Raw genomic sequence first — 22,775 nt, 5'->3', positions numbered from 1 at the left:
GATCTCCCTAACATCCATTTGCACCGACAGAATCCGATGCAGAAGTTGCGGAGTTGTTCCACGAAGTGAATTTCGTTTCATCAAGTAATCTACCTACGTTCTAAACCGAGTTACGTGTAAGAACCGGAGAAAGTTACGTTAGATGTTGTAAGGTTTCGGCGTCGATTTTAATCTGTTAGATTTTCTATAAAAAAGAAAGGAAGATTTATACAAGTAGTTTTATGGGATAGTTCGATGACGAGCGCGATTTAATCGTACGTTCGATCATGGAAATGGTATCAGGACTAAACAAAGGTAGGATATACCTAGGTGAAAAAATAGTTTTCATATCGCAGGCTATTCCGCAGCCTACGATTCACGATACCTGTTTCGGTCTGACAGATGCTTGGAAACCTTCATAAATCAATACCACTTTATCCCACGAAATCTCTATTTTCGCTTTAGCCTGGATCACCACTATGCATATTCAATGAAACTGATACAACTGGGCATTAACAGGAGAAAGAAGAACGTTCCGTACAAACTTGTAATGAATTTTCTATGGTAAACATTTACCGAGTATGGCAACTGTATAAATGCACGTGATTAAACTGGTTCTTATTACCATACATCACAGTTTATTGCCTAGATCGATAGTAGCTTTTGCGAGTTATCAAAGCTATCCAATTGAAGAAACAAATTTTATGTCATCGACTCCATTATTTTTAATTTAGGTCGTTACGAGAAAATTACTTTCTAGAGAATTTTAAAAGTTTGGGGTTATTTTCTACGGAATGTAAAAGTTCACGAATAACTTTAATTAGTTTTCCTATGCCGATCCCGAAACTATTTCATTTATATTTAATTCGGTAATTTTTCTTTATTCCTCTATTAGCGTGTCCCTAATCGTTCAGGTATAGCCGAAAGCATTCTATCGCCATAAGCGTAAAACGTTCGACCTTTCTTTTCTTTCTCTCTACATTCTTTTCCTTTTTACGTTTAAATGAGCTGTTCCCGCCAGAGACCACGACACTCCGTGGATGTTAAACTTAAGCTTTAGACATGCAAATCAGGACTCAGAGAAGTGTATGTAACTAACCCGTTCCCCCTATCTTCTTCATTCTTCCTTCTCCGTCGGCTAAAGAGTGTCTTCGCGACGTATTTATAACCCCTTCCTTCCTTCCTTCCTTCGAGCTACGCTCCTCACTGCGTCCTGATGAATGCCCACCTTCGCTTTAAGTTTATTAAACCAACTTGCGAAAATTATGAATAATTCCGTGCCATTGTATCATTCCGCGATGGCAGCGTGCCATCTATTTCGCGTTCGCGACAAGTCCCGGCGAAGCTTGTTTGTCGTCCCGTTCTCTATCCCTTCCGGAAGAACGATAAAGTCGTCGAGGTATCAAGAAAATGAAGATGTCATCGAGAATTCGCGTTCCATACGGCATATTCGATACGTTCGCTGATATTCGGTAAATTATCGCAATGCTCGAGTAAACAGGTTATTGAACATCGATTACTCGACGAAAATGTCTGCTACGATAATTTTAAGTCGTAGCACTCCATCAGCTTAGACGATTTTAGGAAGAAAAATTCAAGAAACTCGTTCGTTCAAGATTAATTCGTTGGCTTTCACGTGAAACGCGTGTACATACATCTCTCTATGACTATTCGAACGCCCCACAACCGCCGATTCTATGTCATCGATTATTCGCCAATGTTGGAGCGATTTATGATAGCGAACAGGGTCAAGAACCGTGAAGGCCGAGACCATTAGGAATAGATCGAACATAACGACCATGTAAGGCTCGTGGATGATCTTTTGTTGCCGTTCGAATGTCCAGCCGCCGCGCCGTTTGAATAACAGCCAATCGTAATAGATTCATGGCAGTAGTAACGGACTTCATGAATCAGCCATAAGGAGGCCGATGTAAAAGTTCGATTTCGAACTGCAATAAGCTCTTTTCGGGATTAATGGCTCCGAAATTCATGGTTGATTTATTCGCGATAATGTAAAATGCTCGTATTACGTATTTCAAGTAGAAATTCTATCTTAAAGTGTACTGATACCTTCTACGTTTACCATTTATACCTCCTGAATGATTTTACTACAAAATCATCTTATAACGTTAACGGGATTAGTTTGAACTATATTGTACTCCTGACGCAAGAAAGAAAGTTCCGTTCTTCTTGGATACCATTAAAGTTGATGGTATATCAAAAGTACAGCGGCATTGTTGGAAAACATAATCAAGAATTTGGAGCGTGTTGCTCGCGCGTATTTAACTGCGCAAACTGGTTTGTACGGATTAGGCCGAGCATGTAGAACCGTCTAAATACGCCGTGTTGCCCGTGCGTACTGAACTGCACAAACTGGTTTGTACAGGCTGCCTCTCCTGTAGCCTTAACTCTGCAAACCAGTTTACGCGGTTATTCCAAGAGGAATAATTGAGCGTGTAGGCCTCGGTTTATACCAAATGAGATAAGGAAATAAATTAGAAAACAGAATGTCCCTCATTTAACTATCGTTCCGCTAAATTTTCCCTACAAATCTTTCTTTCTTTTGTTTTCTTCGAACGATACGATTTATAGCTATCTTTCTTATTTTCATTCTCCGTTACGCAAGTCTATTACGCGATCGAAGTACCAAGTAACTTAAACAGTTTTCTCATCGTCGATTATTATTTAAAGAAACAATGAGACACTGTAACCGTCGTTCGATTTATTAAAGAAGATAGCCGTATCTCGTGGATGTTCTAGTATCGAGTGGTTCGAAAAGCAGCAATATATTCTGCTATAACGTACATATTACCACTTGATATCTACGTATGTAAATGTCGTCTGAGAAATTCTGAAAATACATTTATTGAGAAAGTTTCCAACAAGATTTCCAATTTTTGCAAAGCTTTTTTCATAATAAAAAATTGTATAATTTACAAACCTGAAAAAGGCTACAATACTTCAATTCATCGCTAAAATAATTTTTTGGGAAAAGTTACTCGACAAATAACAAAAAGTTTCCGGAAGATAAGCTGCATATATTGTTTAATGATCTGATAACTCTATAAAAATACGATATCTTCAATTTTTTTCCCAAATTTCTCGACGAACTTTATGAACAACCCCGTAGAAACATCGTTTATTTTCATCGATTTCGAAGATTTCGACGGCTAAGCGGATATCACCGCTAAACTGGTGTTATTTCACGGATAGGCAAACACGGTATTTTGCACGCGCCTTACGCACCGCTCGATACAAAGCCGAAAATTTAATCCGACTGTTCTAAATCCGACGACACCAAGTTGGGAAGCGCGAGTACGACGAACGATGTAAATTTTGGAATGGAACGGTTTGCACTGTAGACGATGAAGAGGAGAACGACGACGACGGGGGAGAAGGTATCCCAAATACCTGCAGGAAATCTGCGAAGCCCATGACATACCATCGTGTTTGTCTTGCGTTTTAGGTGACTCGATTCCTGTGCTTACGTTTCCACCAGGTCGAGACCTCACGGCTTACGGATTTGATTTCGCGCATAAATATTAATGCATCGTGATCACCCTGGCCTCTGTGCGCCGGAAGTGTCGATGGATGCTGTGTGACTGCATCGACGAAAGATTTAAAGAAGTTCTATTGAATATTTTGGCAATTAGATTGTGCTCTATAATTTTATTATATTCCATTATTTGATTACCAGAGAGAGATTTAACCTATTAATCTAGTCGTCTTGTAACCAGAAACTTCTAATCACGGAATTAAAACTCGAAGACTGCACTATAGCAGTACGATAAATTAAGTAATTTTTTAAAAAATAGATAACTTCAGTTTAGTTATTACGTTAGCACAAAAACACATTTCAGTCCGAAATCACACGAGGAAATAATGTGAGGATAATGAGGAAGTGGAATTGATTGACAACATATTGAATTTTTAAAATCGTTCTTCTACAAAAGAAATTTAACTTATCGTGTTCTCCACCTACGTTAGTTTTATTTTTTGAAGTATAAATACAATCTATACATAAATTTATACATGTATATTATTATGCCTAAGAGCGACGACTGAACAGGTTGGTGAAATCTGGGTACTAAATTTACTTATCAAAAGATATCATTCTAGAAAATTATTCGTTTCGATTCATTCTAATCGATTACGGTGGTAAAACAAAGAACAATTGTAGTTGGTTAAACGTTGGTTATGATAGCAATCCAAGAGATGACTTGTGCAGACTGGCTGAATCTGAAGGCGCTATGTTGACAAAGGGGAAAGGACAGCTGAACTCGACATAATCGTTCCTAACCACGGCGAACGCGGTTCTGACAAGCGTAGGCGAAAAGGAAGGAATAGGCGTATAATTAACGTGTATCGTATCGCGAGAATCTAAAAAAGCCCGGATATTACTACATGTCTCTCAACGACTTGGTATTAAAACTCGTAGCATTTTTCACCTTTTATAATTACTATGCCAACATAAGGCGATAAGAATCGAAAATTCCAATATCACCGTATTTATACTAGAAATAGTTTAACAAATATCTGCAATCGCGTGATTTTACATTCATTAACTGTGTCGTGGTATTTAAGATAAAATGTATTGCCACATCATTTTGTCCTATATGTAGCTAATACTTTACAATGTACAAAGATACAATAGCCATATATCCAATATATTTTCTATATATTCTATATACAGTCTTGCTTATATATTTATAAATACTATTTTTTAAAAAATATTAATGAAAACCGAAGACGAATTAACTCGTCACGCGAATTCCTAATCTCTTGGACAAAGTGATTTCATTATTTATAGATCTTCGTTTAATTTTTCAATATACCGTTTTCAATATAAAGTTTCATTTTTGTTACTAATGAATTATATTATACTTGAATTTCCAAGGGTTAAAATCAACCTAACTAAAATATATCTGTCTGTACCAACTTTTAATACCATGATTATAGATCTTTTTGGGTGATCTATGATCCAATTAACAAATTAATAATCACATCGTTAAAGAAGTTACCACCCTAAATACAAATTACCACACGCTCCTTATCCCAGAGAATATCTTCCAACGTATAACATTCAATGTATAACACAAAATTGTATAAAAAAGAAAAAAAAAGAAGTAAGTGAATAAGAATGTTCTAGTCGTTTATCGATGAAGTTCGTTAGGGGAGTAAGTTGGTCGTACAAAGCCGGTCACACAGGAGGCAAGCGTCGGCGTCTAGACGCGGACGAACGACGTTGGAACGGAGCCGGTCGATAACGCGGTGCAGCACCTCGAGCCGTGACGAGGCTGCGACATCGGGATTGTGATTAGGGGCTGGTCGGCAAACAATGCCTAATTACATAATTATTGTGCCGCGGGTCCGTAATTAAGACACATTACTCCTCCCGGCTAGTAATTCATTACGCTTAATGTCTTCCCTGCCTCCACCGTTTCATCGCGGATGACAGTCGCGACGGTTCCGCTAAATACCGTTACCGTGAAATATTACCGACCACGACCACGACCACGACCGTGGCTACGACCACCAGCACGAATCTACGCAGACATTCTCAGTAAGAGGAGTCTCGTTGCTTTCTCCTAACAAAGCAGACCCTAGTTAGACGCTTGTACACGGGGATGCCGTTTGATCCTTGTAATGATATTCCTCGCTCGTTTATTTTATTGGACTACGCGAATAATTGTAAGATTAATTGATACCGATTGTTCGCTTTAGTGAGAATAAGAGACGAATTGCTTATATCTTGAAATACATAGTTAACATTATTCTATAAGCGTTTTTGTTGCAGTTTTAATGAGAAAATGGATTGTAAGAAGAGATGATTTTTCTAGGTATAAAATTGTTAGTAAGCTATTGTGTTAGTTTCATGAAATAGTAATATAACTATATATAGTGGGGATTTTTAGATATTTTTGAGAAATTTAAAAATGCAAAAGTGCATGGGATGTACGCAACCGACCAGAAGTATTAGGACACGTTCTAATATTTACCGCGCGTATTTCAACATATGTGTTTTATAACATAAAATATTAAAATAATCAATATAGAATATCTGTTATAATATTTAATAAGCAAACCAGCTTTCTGTTTAGACCCAATCTTTCTGATAGTGTCTATAAAGGTATAAATTTTCATAAATATGACGAATTGATCGATCTTCTTCCCCCATAAATCCTGCCATTAAATACATTTCAAGAAAAATCCCCGATATTGAATTCCGTGTTCGAATTCTCGATTCCGTAAATTTCAAACGTTCATTTGCAAATCCATATTCCCTGGCGTCTAACTAAATGCACCACTTCACTCTAAAAAACTACAAAACACGGAAAATTAACGAACATCTCTACCAATCACGAAATTCATAGAATACATTGCATTATCGTCGACGTGTATTTAAACCCGTGAAAAGAGGGAATAGAACAAACAGACCGACGAAACTGAATGTTTTTGTTGGAAGGGTGACACGTGGATTCCTAGGACAATCCACATGCCAGGGAAAAAAATTCCGTGTCATTATGTTCGACACGAAGTCACGGGATCCCAATGGACCTTCATTGAAACTCGCGGCCGGAGATTGGTGGATGCTTGATAGGCAGCGTTTCCTCGCGTAATCTCGATATGACGCGAACCTCTGTGTCCTGGATCCCCGAGGACTCGGGGCGGGTTAAAAAATTACCGCCAAGTCACCTGGCCGCGTCTTTTCAAACCGCCTAACCTTTTGTCAGCCTCTCGCTTTGCCAACGACGAGCCATGTTTATTGCGTCACGCGTTAAGTAATTATGACGTTTATTGTGATTAATTGCCTCATCCATGATTCTTTTTACCGATCACCGAAGCGCGTGTTGAGGGATTACGCCGAATGAAAACGTGAAAGTTTCCAACGAACGTAGGAAATGATAATGTTGCAACTACGATTGCAAAGATATGTGTTGAAATACGTGAATTAACGGTTTGAGTAATTGGAGAATTCAATTCGAAAGAAGATTCTATTAGGGGAAGATCATTCGCGATCTCACACGCTAGGTCGTGGTTTAAATTTAACGACTCATATCTTTAAATAATTGGAATAGTTTTTTTTAATTTATTTTACACTATTACTTATTTTTATTATTATTATTATTTAATTTGTATTACAGTGAATTTTGAATCATTAATTTTAATATATTAAAAATAAATAAAAAGAATTTAAAGAAAAAAGATCTAGTGATAATTTAAACGAAATGAATGGAACAAGTAATCGATATAATAATTGATTCATCAATTGTCTTGGAAATGAAAAACACGCAATTGGGTTTCAGGTTCGGGGCGTTTCCTTCTCGCCTGGCGTATGAAGTCAAAATTCATGGATATAACGCGCTCGTTTGATCAACCTAGCGTAAATTAAATATCAACAAAATACACGTTTTCAGTCGTATAACCGTCCTAATTACGTCTGTGGTTGTTTACAATGGACGTTTCAAACCGAAATCATATATAAATTAACCCTGAAATTGGCAATATGTACGACCAATAAAAACGATCGTTTACAAGATGGAAATGTCAAATATAGAAGGGATTAATATTTAACCGATGAATAAACGTTAACAGCTTTATATAAAAAAAAAAAAAATGGAACCACGGTTATCTGATTCTTCAATTGCATGGTACACATTTCTCGAAACAATGCCTTACTTTCATGTGCGTTTAACCACCTGTGCTTTGTATCAACACACAAGATATCGAGTTTATTGTTTCAATTTGTTTTTATGTGTCATGTTTCGATTGACATTTCGAACAGTTATTTCAAATAGATGAAAATTATTTCCTTCGTAAAACCTTAACTTGTCATTTGAATAATGCACCTTCTATACTTCTAACAAACGCGTCTAACAAATCTGTGGTTACAGTAGATCCGTGTTGTGACAAATTGTCGTTCTGACGAATACGTCAGAACCATCAAATATACGAGGGTCGTCCAGAAAGAGCTACCCGTTTATATATAGAAGTCACATAAAACGGTAGAATGTACTTATAGGAGGTTGTCTAGCTTCGTTCGTGTATCGACATAAATCGCACAAAATTTTGTGTTTAAATATTTAATATTGTCGTTGTATCATACGTTTGAAATGATAATGTGAATTCCGAATGCTGAAAAAATTCTTCCAAAAGAAATTCACCACCGAATTACAGCAGTTAATGGAGGGTTTTGTTGAATTAAATTAGGTAAATTATTAAATTTAAATAAATTAAATAGCAATTAAAGTAGGTAGTAGAGTTATGAATGAATTGTTGGTAAGATCGTGGATGTGGGAATTCAATACGGACAGAAAAACTGTACGTGATGGCGAACATTCAGGTCGTCCGTCTCTTACTACAAAGAAGCTCAAGAACGTGTCTGCGATTTTACTGCAAATGATGTTCATTGCAGTTTTTCGCAAAACTTAAAGGATTGTTTAGTCGATAATGCTTCACAAGAAGCGATAATTTAAAAGATTGCGTAAGACGATGGTTATGTGAATTGGCGGCGGAAGCGTATTTGTATTGCTGTTATTTCAAAACAAGTATTACTTTCTGGACGATCCCTCGTGTGCCCATTGTAATCATAGCCTAACCTTTCTACAATATATCGAATAGACAATTACATAGCAAAATTAATTATATTTATTTAATAGATATTCAGGTTATCTATTGAGTGTCATGATATTATGATGTCGATCCTTATTAAATTGATATTTATTAATTTCATAATGAGCATATATTTAGATACCAATGTGCATAGTGTCATTTCGTATGAAATTGTAAGGTTGGAATCGTACTTACCCAACTGCAATTCATCTTTCATTATTGAATATATCATCCATCCATATTTCTGCTTCATTTACACGTCTCACACTTTAAGGAACACACATTTATCCAGTTGTTTGAAAGAATTGCAACAAAAATAGCAACAGAACGATCCAAACATCGCGGTATGAAAAAATGTACACACCGAGCGCCTGATTCCACAGTTACCGCCTTTTTACATCATGACGTCACGCAACTAACGAATAGAAGCGTAGATGCGAGACATCGTTAGCTCGATTCCACGCTCGATTCCCATGGTTGGTAGATAAATTCGCGTCATTAGAGGTTAATGGATAAATTCACGTGTCTTATTGGAAACTCTTTTTTATCATCGGATTATTGTGTGCTAATAAACGAGCAGCATCAATCATCGTTAGTGAAATGAAACGGACGAATGCACACACAGAAACATATAAACGGTAAGTAAATATATACGATTGTGGAAAAATTTACTAAACGGTCACGCCAAAAATAGAACAATTGCACGTAGGAAAAAAAATTCGAACGCCATTCGATCACTCGAAACAAATTAAGCGCAACGGCTGTTATAAATTTCATCTTGACGAACGATAAAATCGCCGCTACAACCGCACTCGATTCGATTGGATTTTTTCCTACCCCTATTAATAATAGTCACGCGCAACACTGTTCGCGTGTTACGTGTTAAAAAATTTTAAATTGAACATCGAGACCTTTTAAAATTCGTACGGGCAACACTGTAAAGTATACGCAGGGGAATTATAATTTTCAACACGTCGCGCACACATTTGTACCTATTCGACAGCGTAAATGCGAAAACTCCCTTAATAAGTCGTAACCGTTACTACGAGCAACAACTTGAATTTTATACAAAACGTCAAACTACCGGATAACTGAAAAAAGATCAATTTTTCATTTAATTTCTTTAAATAAATTACGGTACAAAAGAATTTGATCGATTCGTTCGTCATACATATTCGAAAAAAAAAAAAAAAGTAACAAGTAGCATTGACAATTGTAAATAGGCTCTCTTGACAATACCAATTCTTTTTAATTTCGATAAAACGGTAGATAAATACAACTCGTTCGTTGAATCGGTCAATTTAATTAAAAGCCTTTTCGTGTGTGCAATTTTCTTCAATTAGCGAAACGGCTCCCTTTAAACACGCTCCTTTCACGAGTGTGTCACTCTATCTTCGTTACAATTTATCGAACGTCCTACTGGTAATTATACGCCTTTATGCCTCGCTCGTCCAGCTAATACGTCACGTTTGCGCGCGAAATTTTTATTCTAACAATCTCGCCGTATCGCGAACAATATTTCGGAACACAAGCCCGCCACAATCCATGACGGCGCTACTCGATCTGCATTAATTGGCATCATTACTGCGCTGCCCATTTTTTGGGATAAACCGATTTCCCGTCCCTTGTTCCGCATTACACGGTGCACGCTTGTTTTACGCTTTTTGCCTCGAGTGGTGTTTCTTAAAACCCCGTTTTTTCAAGCATTAAAAATATTTTTCATCGAAAACGTGGAAATTTAAATCCATGAGCACAATAGTAATAACAATAATCCGAACTTGTAATTAGCCGCCTTTTTCTTTCTTTTTTTTTTTTTTTTTTTGTTAATGATCCTACTTTGGTGCTATTCTCTTTTAAATATTGTAACGATTTTAGCTCGTTTAAAAATATAATATCATACCTTTTTTTTAATACGATACAATATGATTTATAAAATAACGCGTTGTAAAAAATTTTATCGAATAAATACAAATATACGTAATTCAGCAGGATAACATCGGAATCCTAAGCTTTCTGGAGATCTCCCGTAGCCAAATACAACGACGACGACGCGACAACATGCTCTGGGAGTTCGGAGGTCTGTTTACACGAGTTCGCAAATATAGCCATAGGTATCGGAGCCAACCGAAGCGAAGAATTGATAAATTAGTTATTCCGTCAGTCGTCTGCTGCTGTTCCTCCAGGTACGTTTGATTTGAGGTTTCGAATAGTCATGCCTATTTATATTGAAGACCTTTGGAGCTTTCCCAACGTTCGACTTTCTGAATACATATATGCGATGACTGAGATAGAATTCGATGGAAATATTCTCTGATCATATTCTTTTTGTTCTTTCTTGATTTCAGAAACGAAGAATTACAGGTCTTGTGACGATCTAATGTTACAGAATCAAAAAGTATATTTTTCCATGAAACTGACATAATTTGATGTAATACATGTAATCTGATGCATGTCAGATGTTAGAGATTATACAAAGTTATAAATTATTCGGAAAAGCTTTAATAGTGGGCGTAGCTGGCCCGTTTATCATCGGATAACAGTTCCGGAGTATATCCTTTGAATGTAACTCTACTCTTGGGCAAACAAGACTAAGGGTTATGACCATTCTCGTTTGTCTTTGCATCCAGAGAATCTTCGCGCGAAATCCCTAGCCAGGACCCAATTAACTCTCTAAGAATTCGATCCTATCCCATGGTAATTCTAAGATAGTACGACTCTAACAGCAGATTAGAAAAGACAATATTTGCTTCGGTGCTTCTGCGTCTAATCGCAGATGCGCCTTCACTTAATATCGCTTACTATTTGTCTTCCCTTACAATGGAAATTTGCGACGTGGGTATTACACAGATAGAACAAAAATCGAGGGTAGGATAATTCATAAAATCGTTCCATTTAATTCTTTATTATATTTAAATCAGTATCGAATTTGTCTTTTTTTTTTTTTTTGTTCACAATTCCAACGTTCACGAGTTCCATATTTTTTCTAACAGGTCACGTCCAAAATGGCCGACATCTCATGCGAACTGCAACGCTTCTAAGAATCCTTCGTCTCTGACCACAGAAACCCGTATCCGCATCGACGACGGTTTGAATTGAAGATTTTTGCGGACGGTAACTCGTTGGCTCACGCGCTAACGTATTTGCAAGATCCGCTGCGCTGATGGACATATAATGCGACGTGTGATTGTAGGCCCGCCAATCGCGGCCGATTGTGCCTCTGAAGGCCCGCTAACTATCTCAAACTAGCCCCATTCAAACCGCCACGACCTCTCTCTAGCCGTCTCTATCTACCAGCCCAGCCTCTGTGTCTCGCTCGTTCCAACCCTCATTCACCGCCACCCTCCCCCCGGTACCCGTGCGTCTCGTTCATCACCAAACTTCGCCTCTCTGTTGCTCTCAACTTGCGTCTCGTTTGCACCGACTTCACAGGACGATTTTCCCTCCTACTCGGTGAAAACTCAGTCCTCATTCGACGTTCGAATTCGACGTACGTTTCTTGCCGCACGTTTCTTCTGCACGCCCTGTATCCCTCTCTAATTTTCGACCGGCCCTCTCGCCACACACGTAATCTTCTATTTCATTCGCTTTACCTTTCCTAATGCGATAGCAAGCTCCATACACATACACAGTCGTAGCCTCATCTCTCTTCAATCTCACTTCGCGGATCGAATGTTTTGCCTTCCATTTAACATCCTTTATCTCGCTCCCTCTATTCAATTCTTTCAAAAAAATCTTTTCTCTTCAAGGTTCTGGCGATTCCATTCGCCCCGTTATCTGGTCCTCCGTTCATCTAATGTTTCCACTTTCTTTTCATCCGTTAAATCGTGCATCTCGTTTAACTCGACTTCCGTCGTTTTCTATTTCGCAAATTCATACATTCTCGCCTCTAGCCGTTCCTTTTAAGAATGTAAGCCCTACATGCACTTTCTTCCCTGCTCCACCGTCACCGCTTCTCACTCGTTTGATTTTCGCGTTCTTTTTCTCGACTATGCAGCACTGCTTCATTTTCCCCCTTCTTAAATCTATCTTCTCTCTCACTTTCGTCCGTCTCTCTCTCTCTCTCTCTCTCTTTCTCTCTCTCTCTTTCTCTACCCTTTCGAACCGCAACCAACTACCTCTCCTCTTTCAACCTATTCCCCCGACGTACCTTATCTCTATTCTCGGTCTCTGTTCGACCTGCTTCATTCATCGACACAATCACGCATGGTTACGTAGGTACATTCCGCTAGGCGTCACCGAGTATTCGTCCCGATTCGAATTCTCGACCCTATATAACCGTGGCACGTTCTACGTGGGAATTTCAAATCTATCAGCGACCCAGACGAATGCAAATCGCGCATGAAGCGCGCTTAATAAAGCCTTGCACGCGGCCCGCAACTCGCAATTTTCTTTTCGACGCTACGTGTCGCACGCTCCTCTTAATGAAACCTTCGCATGCACCGTGCGCAATTCGCGGCTACGCTCTCATTCAACACGCATCTCCGTCCCGCGATACCGTTAAAAAAAGAACGCACTCGGGATCGTTAAGCTTCGGCCCAGGGGAGAGAACGAGGGCCATTTCAACTCCCTTGTAGAAAGAGATCCGTTCATAAGAATACAAGTTCCATAGAATAAAACTTTTCTAGTAAATCACGGAAATTCTATTGTCTAATAAACTTTATGGATATCGCATAAATAAAATGAGAGACTTAAAAACTATTTTCTTTCATTCCCATTATAAATAGAAAACTTTGTATTACGAAACTCCTATTTTGCTCCTATCTTTAATGGTCAAGTTCAAAGCGATAACATTTATAGGACCCTTCCACAAAATTGTCTCTATCGAGCTTAAACTTTTGACTTACTTTCGTCAAGAAATCGCTTCTCGTGCCATTGCCTCATAAATTCATCCCCACCACCCTGAGAACGTACACCGATAAACCGTTCCTATTTCCAATAAATTCTTCTCGAATCACCTGTCGTCATTTCGTCCAGCTTTCAAGCGATTCCGACCAATCGTGAGACACGCCTCAAAGCGTCAGTGCAAAAACCGTAACGACACAGCGGATATCGATCTTGACGATCAGCGTCAAGAACAATATCGAGCTGGAGGAGGATGTAGCTTTTGACCAGGCATATTTCGACCAGGCGAAAATTGAATTTCGAGGAAGCCGAGTCAAGAGATAAGCATGGAGAAGCGTACCAGCTATTTGCGTGGCCTTAATAAGGACGTTTGACGGCGTTAGCTTTCCCTTAACAAGACGGCTAATATCCCGGGGCCTTGGCTCCTCTTGGTCTAGCTTCTCTGTCCTTCCCTCTGTTCCTTCGTCTCTCTTTCTCCATCGACTCGCTCGCCTTCCGCACGGCGGACACCGTCGGGAATCACCAAAGCTTGAAAACCGAACAAACTCAGTTAGAGAACTCGGTGTGAGGAGCAACCGGACCTGCCGGCAAAACTCATCCTTCTCCGCATCCACGATTCTCTTACGCAGCTTGCCACGTTTATGGACTGACTTTGTTTCGTCCTGGGCGATCATTAATTTAATAGCGGTGATTGTATTGAAAGATTGTACATTTTTACTGACAATCACAGTGTGATTTTCTGTAAAATAATTTTCTGTAAAATTGAAGTAAATAAGATTGAAAAAATTAAGGTAGGATTGTATATAACGAAAAGTAGTACATGACATGAAATCATATGTATATGACATGTGGTTCATAAAATATAATATAAAAATTTATTCTGTATATAGTCTAAAAGTTATATAAAACAATTCGTAAACATTTCTAATAACTGCATCTTAATACGACCTTACTAATAAAACCTTGCTTTATGTGAGAGAGTCGATCTACGACTTATAACGATGTGAACACTATTGTCTACAATGGTGTTTAAATCTAAATAAGTACCGAAAGGGGGACAAACAAGAGAAGTAAAATTTCACGTGCGCCCGACCTGAAAATTTTACTTTCAGTATTGCATTATCCACAGCAGCATAGCAATGGTTTAGCTCCAATGTGTTTATAAATGTTCAGTAAGCTATTCAATCCTGATACATGGATTATGTTGTGGCTCCGTTAAGAAAATTTTGACTTCTCTGTAACAAAACCGAAGAAATTTTTAACTAGAAAATATTCTTAATATTTATTCTTTGATATTTACCCTTTTCTTCTTTAAATCATATAATAAGAGACTTGCTGTTGTTGCTAATTCGCTATTTCCAGCATTATTTCCAGTAGGAACAATATTTTCGTCCTTTGGTACCGGTAACAATCTAAAAAATACAAAATTTTATAAGAGTTCTACGAGTAGTTAAACACATATTATTTTTAACTCACGAATGAATTAACGGCGAAAGCAGTCTTTTATCAACAGAAGAAGGATCCGTAGGACCAGTCCACCAGCTAATGAAACTGCCTACGACGATCACGATTAACGTGCCTAAACCAGTAAACCAATGGTACGATAATCGATACAGAGGAAACACATCGTCTTCGCTGAAATAAAGGAGAGTTCTGTTCAATACAAATACGTATCGTAACAGTTTCAAATAAGATAATAGAACAATTTATAACTCTGATCATACGTTTCAACGATGACGCTGATGGCCACTTAGGATTTAATTGATTATGAAAGACTTAATAATTATAGCCAAGGCTACGGTTAACTTACTCCGGACGATCAAACTGTTTCAGGAAACTTTCGGAGATATTGCCTGGGCATTGAGAAAGGGGGACTGGAAGTTTCTTAGGAACCAGCAACCCAGCACCGATAGACCAATTTGCACCTAAGCTCGCCCAGCCAGCGATCACGAATCCTACGATAGCACCCATAAACGCACCCTATTCGACGGAATAGAAGTATTGAAATTTTTATATCTGTCTATTGTGATGTTGACGAAAGAATATCAATAGACTGCTTTTATGCATTTATAGGAAATTTAATGGCATAAAAATGCATAAAATGCACATGATGTGAAAAAATACGGTACTTGCTACAATATTTAATAGATGGCACGAGTCTCTGCTTAGATCTCATTTTTAAACATCCCATAAATATCCACAGTCGAGGAATCAGATTAAGAAGGCATGTAGGAAAGAAATATAAAAAAAGCAAGTTCAAGCCTCTCGATAATTCACCTTAGCATTTGTCCATGGAAAGAGTATACCTAGCGTGAACACTCCGAAAGAAGTGCCTGCAGCTATTGCTGCTAGACTTCCAGTTATCTATAACAAAATAAGAGAATTATGCAATCTTATCAAAAAATACTTAATTTATAAGTAGAATAAATGAAAAAATATTCACAGCTAAAACTCCTCCTAGTTTCTCGACCAGAAAGAGCAAACCCAGAGCTATGCAACCAAGCAAGACAACCAGACATTTTACAAAGATGTGGGAGCATCGGTCGGTCAGTTTCAAGCCGAAGCAACCTTTCACGAAATCTTCCAGGACCACTACGGCTGTTGAATTAAGGCCTACAGACAGGGTACTGAGACAGGATAAAACATATTTTAACAAAAAATTATTTATTGATAAAAATAAATTCATGATATGTACCTAAGAGCTGCTCCAAAAATTCCAGAAATAAAGAGGCCCGGTACCCCAGGTAAATTTTTCGCAATTTCCATTACATAAGCAGGCAATAACTGATCGTCAGCAGTTATCAGGCCTGTAGCTCTAGGATCGCATTTAGGTGGAGACCACCAGGCTATAAGGACGAGGCCGCACCAGCAGCATAATGAAATGAATAACATAATACTGATAGTAAATATCCCTAATGATCTGAAATCACACATTTACATACAATAACATACAAATAATATATTAAATAATTTTACATATACCGAAATGAATAGTGTACTCACTTACAGTTTGGACGTTTTCAAATCTTTCAACGACCTATACCGTTGTACCATAGTTTGATTGACAGCAATGTAAGCGGTGCTATAGAGCCACGAACCAATTAACACGGTCCATACTGTATGTCTCATATAAGGAGATGTATTAAAGCTACAAAAAGGAAATATAACATAAAACGATGGAGCTGCAAACTTATTTTGTCTTCTTAACGTAATATTAAATACTTCTTACTTTAAAAATTCAATTCTATTGGCTTCCAATGACATCTTCCATATTTCAGCGACGCCCATTTGATAAGTACCCAATATACTAACAGTCAGTACAGCGGCAATCATGACTCCGACCTGAAGCGCATCCGTCCAAACTACTGCCCTGATACCACCCTAGTAATCACATTCTCCAATTAACCCACCTTTCATCTATGTATCCATCGATAGCCATGAACAATCGTGACTAACTACCCTTTCATTGAATTCCGTCTCATCCATCGTTACACTTAAATCTACAAGAAATAATATATATGCCACCTGCAACCTGCAAAGCGTCATTACGCAAAGCTCCTTTATCATAACAACAAAAACCATCAAACTTCATAAAAGAATGTCCTCAAAAGCTCCACGAAAAAGCGGACTACAATCTTGGTAGACGCGATCGTTAAGCGAAAGACAAGCTTACAGACACGCGAAAGCGACCATGGCGGTAATAAACAAATTTCCAAGGAGTCACTGGGCCGCGATAAATTTTCATTAATTCGCGGGCTACAACAAATTGCTTGAATAATTACAAGCGCGCGCGAGCATGCGATTAATCACTTCGGCGCTGGCTTTGTGATCTGCTACCACGGGGAACGAGCACTCGACGTGCTCCGCGCCATTGTTTCCGCTGGGCCATTGTCGAGCTTTCAGTTTCCGTCCATAAACATTTCCAGTAGCCGGGTCCGCGTGAGAGATTCTTCGCGGCATTGTCCACCGAAAATTGTTTCCTACCATCTACCGGCATCCTCCCGTCCGAGGAACTCCAGCTATCCCCGGGAGAATTCGCTGAACCGGCGTCCTTGGAAAATTAGCTGCCATATACCTAGACACCGAGTCACCCGGTCGGGACTGGACTTCTAGTCTGCCCTACGCTCGTTTTACATGTGTTCCGTCACCGCGATACGTCTTGTTAAGTCCTCGAGGGTTCACGATTAATCAGCTTCGTCACGATAATTCAACGCGATTACATCCTCCTAATTAAATACGTTTATCGATTTTAGATCTCGATTCGTAATCGTTGGATCATTATTACCGTCATGGTTTCTACGAAGGTATTTCTATTTACGATTTATTATTTCTATTTATTTTATTTATTATTATATCTAGTTTATTATTATTTATATTTAACAGGATTGCGAAGACATAGAAAAATATATCATTACCACTTGGATCAGTGCCTTTCGAAGTTTGTTGGAAACTTGTTCAAAGCCATTTCAATTCGCCTCAATTTTTAGAAACCCTCGACATAATTTTCAATACATTAAACTTCACTATCTATAGAGTTTAATTTCATTTCTTCGAATATTTATAAGCAAAGCTGGCAAGGATCAAAGGAAAAGCTTCATGAAACTATTATTAAGAGGAAGGAAGGCTGGTAAAAAAAATTCACACGAAATACTGTGAAGGCATGCAAGTTTTACAGCTCGTAGAAGCTACGTGTCCTTGCCTCGCACTGCCCGAGTATTTTTAACTTCAAATACGTGATCCCAGAATTTTTTGTGTACGACAGCGCACACAGTTTTCTGCGTGTTCAATATTTATACGAATTCATGGGATCGAGACGTTCACGAAGCAAAATCGAATTTATTGATATAGAGGTAGTGCGAGTTATAGTGTTTCGAAAAAGTCAAAGTAAGCAAAAATCACTAGTGATATAGCTTTAGTCTAACACAAAGATCATTTGGTCAACAAAGGAACAGTTTTCGTAGAATATTATTTCGTTTTATTAACGATAAATCGGCTAAACATATATCGTGATGAATTTTCAAAACGTGAACTTACCAGAACAGTGTAGAACACGCATACGAGGCATACAATGAGCCCGATCAAATGTACATCAATGCCGCTGACTGTAATTAATCAGAAAGATTTTAGTAATATTCGGTTAATATTCTATTATGGATAATATGGGCACGTAATACCTTGATTTAGCGCCAACGCTGGAACGTAGACCACGATCGATTGATAAAGTACCTAAAATTGGTTTATTACGATATTATTAATACAACATGGGATCAGTCGGTACCATTGGTCATTCTCAAAGAGAAGTAAATTAAAGTTTCGTGTTTTCGTAACGTAACGTGATGTAACTTTGTTATTAATAATTTTTCGTCGAATTAAAATCTTTAATAAATAATATTTTCAAAGTTTCGAATTTCTTAATTGTGCCTATCGAATCTTATACCCAAGCTCATAGGATAAATAGGTGCTACATAGCAACGTAAACTTTATCGATACTGTCGCACTTACAACATCAACGACGAAAATCGCCGATATGAGAATCCTTACACCACGATTGAATCTCATTTCCAAATACTACAAGAAAATCATAAATAAGTTATGCGTACGTATTCTTAAAACGTTCATTAGATATTCCCGGTAGATATACCTCGTAAACGGAATTCAATCCTAGCGAAACGAAGACTGGAGCGTAAATAAAAGCTACGACGACGCCCGAGAAAAATATTGAGATAATAGTAATCCAATATTGTGTTCCAAAATTGTATATCTCCGCGGGTGTTCCAAGAATCGTCACGCCAGATATGAAGCTGGAAAGAATAAAAATTCCTTTTCCTATACTTTCCTATATTTTCACGGATCAATCACGATGAAATTTCTGACGATTTAATTCAGTGGCAATTAGAAAGATTCAAGGGAGAAACTACCTGGCAATGAGGGAAGCGGACACGGGAAAGAGACCCATACTCTTTCCTCCTAAGAGATAATCTTCCGTGCTCGACTTCTGCGCTCGCCTGTAATGCCATAATCCTGCGGCGGCAGATACGACTAGCATCAGCGCGAACACCAGCCAATCTGCCCAATGAAAATATCCCCTCTCCTGTGTTTCCAGCATTCTGGTTCCGGGAAGCTGGAAACGAGCAAAAACCTGATTTATGAAGCCAGATTTGCTTGATAACACCGATAATAGAAGTAATGGAAGTCAAGTAACACATATGAAAGCTTAATAGCTCTTGCGATGATACGCATAATGGATCTTTGACGGCCATTTACTTTCCGCCACTACTATGCGATATGTAGTAATAGGCAAGAATTCGTTTTTACTAATAAATAAGCTTAAATAAATTATAGCTTTTATTGAAATTTTGAAGAAATACGAAATAAAGATTGTTGTTATTAGAATGCAGCTGAATATAATATAGTCTTGAAAAACGAAAATATACCGATGTGCATAGTGTTAATGGAACGTAGCAGACGTACAGAGGTCCATTAGTTCGCAATGAGTTTGTGGAATTCTTACACTAATGCATGTATCTATTGCATGTATATTCCTAATTGATAATTGACACATGCGACCTTAATGCAATGACGACTCGCAGCTGTTAGTGTTTCAATAAAGCTTGTTAACTTCCTAAACGTTGCACTTTCTGAACACAGCATCGGGGCAAACTGCTCGTTTCTCTATGTTTTCCTTCGATAAATAAGTAAGTTAATTTTGCTACACTATTCACATTTTTTCGATAGAAACATTTGTGAGACATTTATCTATCATAATTACATATTTACTAATGTATTTAGCAGCAATTATGGAAAATCAAATATTTGAATTTGGCGCCGTTTGCTTTAGTATCACCTGATGAGTCACAGATGTCAGAGCCATACGGAAATCAATTTCAATTCGCGAAAGTAAACTGTGTACCATGTTACCGGGTAATATGAATAGTCAGGGGTCAGTAAATCATGGGAGAACAAAGCGAAAGACACTAAAGGATTTAATGAAACACCATTCCAGGAATACGAACAATAATTACGTATCACGGATATAGGCTTGCGTAAACACTACACCTCATTGTAAGTTTTTACGTTTTTCTTCACAAAATAGAAGCCTAATTGCTTCTTGAGATTTTTTATCCTATGGCAATGACATAATTCTTGATCATATTAACCATTACAGTGAAAAGAATTCTAATATATAATATATTTCACGATCCACATCTTTCTTAATTACATCGGTTGTGAATCGTGTTAGTGGAAAAAATATTCGGTTTCATATGCTTTCTTGATACATAACTGTTTTTTCTCGTTACTACTTACATGCAATTATACGCATGCAACTTAATACTAAAATAATATGTACATACATACGTGAAGGTTGACTAAATGATATTACCGACTGAACTGGACAATTAGTAAACGATGAAGTACAGACCGATCGTTGATAAACATTTGCTATTCAACTTTATAAATAGTTTTCTGTATATTTAGTAACAATTTGTGGTGCACTGGTATCCGTTTTATACGACTAAATTTTTGTCCTCTACACGTTCACGATATGAGAATATTACGGACACAACTAGTTCGCGTTTACAAAAAAAGTTAATTATATTTCTGACAGGGATGTCTTTGATATCGATCGATAATCGGTAAAAGGTGTGCAAACAAATAACTTGAATTCTTCAGTTTTGACGTAAATTGCTTCTATTTTACCTGAGTTGATCCCCATCTTCTCTGTCTCTCTCTTGCCTCGTTATTCAAGAGATACTTTCCACGAAACAATTTACTTCTAGAGAGTAATATTAGAAAGCAATTGATCTTTTCCTTATTTGTTTTCTTTTTTAGTAAAGTATGCGTGGAATGGCATAGTTAACTTGAAATTCAACAAAAAAGTGGAAAAATTATATTTGAAATATAAAGGAATTATAGAAACTGATTATATCGTTATGAAAATTCCATATGACAACAAATAAAATTATCATAAGCTTCGAAAAAACATTTTTAAATATTGAAAATACACGTATATCAATCACTAATTTAAATACCAATACAATAGGATGTGAATAAATCGCCACACAAAAAACAACTTAATATTCGTAGAACAGAAACGATATCCATAGGGAAATAATGTGACATAATATCGTTTATTTCTGTCGCAAATATGTTGAATTGATATCTATTTCACAATTTATCGAAAACAATTAGAGAAAATAAAGTGCCGCTGGTCATTTCACTTGTATATTTTATTTGTCTTGACTTACATACCGTAACAATATTTCAGAGCTACCGATCAGGAAATTAAGCGCGTTCCCTTCACACAAGTAATGACATAGAACGTCAAACAAGACCGCAAAAATTACAATGAGAAAGTACGATTACGCGACCCGTGATGTTAATGTTGATATACATATTTCCATCGATAGGTTCATACGATCGAAATATTAAAAAAAAAAGCCAGACAAAATAACACAGCGAATAAGTATAGTCGAACGAGGAGAATAACGTAACGAACGACCATGTACCGTGATCAACAACCAACTGTCGTGAAGTCAGAGACTCATCACAGAGCAACCGGTTTCCTCGATAGACTTAAGTCATTCAACTTTTTCCAAGCATTAAGCATGCAGTAACAAAGTTTAAACACAGAATTCATTCGATCGATCCTTATATCGATCTTTAAGCGAAGACGAAGTCCAGAAAAGACCGTAATTATTATTGAGACCATTATAAAATTCAAATGGCAATTGAATCAGAATAATCATGAGAATATTCTTATGTTGCTCCAAATTTTAATTAAGGAATATTAATTGAGAATATAAACTTCCACAATTTGAAATTAAAATAATAATCTCAAACATATACTAGTCATGGATGTAAATAAATATTCTCTTTCTTAATAAATATGGTTTAACCTACTCATGTATCCTGTTTCTTTTTTGCTTTCCTTAATTGGCATGTGGTAGATATATGCGTATATTCCTGCACATCATTGGTTAATGATGTAAGGTAGATAAGTATATAAGATGTAGAATAAAACAGAAATAAGTGTTTACAACAAATTGCAGTCAGTGTAAAAAATATTCGTACAGTAACTAATTTCAACAAATAAAAAGAATATTGTAGAATATCGTTTATTAACAAAATTTTAACAAATAAAGAATATGTCCATATTGTTACAAGTCTGCAGAATAATTTTCATAAAAAAAGATGGGATATATATATTCTTTGTAAAAATATTAACAAATATCTAAAAATTGGCAAAAATATACGCATTCATAGTTACAATTTAATAGGAAAAACTAATAAGACTTACCTAATATCCAGAAGATGAAATTACTAGGTTTAATTATTTTAAT

At 37.2% G+C, this 22,775-nt stretch overlaps 1 protein-coding gene and 2 long non-coding RNA genes across 6 annotated transcripts; 2 read left to right on the top strand and 1 right to left on the bottom strand.

The window, feature by feature from the left end:
- Positions 1-9,000: 9,000 nt before the first annotated feature.
- LOC139995686 (uncharacterized) lies at positions 9,001-15,885 on the top strand. Of its 2 annotated transcripts, none has more exons than XR_011802038.2 (5): positions 9,001-9,230; positions 10,582-10,775; positions 10,938-11,457; positions 11,583-15,432; positions 15,508-15,885. It is a non-coding gene; the product is annotated as an uncharacterized lncRNA (long non-coding RNA). The 2 variants fall into 2 exon arrangements; XR_011802039.2 differs by having other exon boundaries at positions 10,579-10,775.
- LOC139995683 (sodium-coupled monocarboxylate transporter 1) lies at positions 14,281-22,525 on the bottom strand. Of its 2 annotated transcripts, XM_072019373.1 has the most exons (16): positions 21,685-21,761; positions 21,133-21,208; positions 19,353-19,555; positions 19,076-19,235; positions 18,937-19,002; positions 18,609-18,660; positions 18,469-18,536; positions 16,664-16,815; positions 16,442-16,582; positions 16,130-16,354; positions 15,878-16,061; positions 15,712-15,798; positions 15,245-15,414; positions 14,911-15,069; positions 14,735-14,846; positions 14,281-14,669 (listed from the first exon to the last, which is right to left on the bottom strand). In XM_072019373.1, the coding sequence occupies exons 3-16, from the start codon at positions 19,538-19,540 to the stop codon at positions 14,634-14,636; spliced, it is 1,800 nt and encodes a 599-aa protein (XP_071875474.1). In that variant the 5' UTR covers positions 19,541-19,555; positions 21,133-21,208; positions 21,685-21,761; the 3' UTR covers positions 14,281-14,633. The 2 variants fall into 2 exon arrangements, with proteins under 2 accessions (XP_071875474.1, XP_071875473.1); XM_072019372.1 differs by lacking the exon at positions 21,133-21,208 and having other exon boundaries at positions 21,685-22,525.
- On the top strand, positions 20,090-21,898 carry LOC139995687 (uncharacterized). Of its 2 annotated transcripts, none has more exons than XR_011802040.1 (2): positions 20,090-20,496; positions 21,265-21,898. It is a non-coding gene; the product is annotated as an uncharacterized lncRNA (long non-coding RNA). The 2 variants fall into 2 exon arrangements; XR_011802041.1 differs by lacking the exon at positions 20,090-20,496 and adding an exon at positions 20,503-21,075.
- Positions 22,526-22,775: the final 250 nt, after the last annotated feature.

Source organism: Bombus fervidus, chromosome 16, assembly GCF_041682495.2.
Source record: "Bombus fervidus isolate BK054 chromosome 16, iyBomFerv1, whole genome shotgun sequence".
Classification (NCBI taxonomy): domain Eukaryota; kingdom Metazoa; phylum Arthropoda; class Insecta; order Hymenoptera; family Apidae; genus Bombus; species Bombus fervidus.
This window is presented reverse-complemented; position numbering and strand designations above follow the sequence as displayed.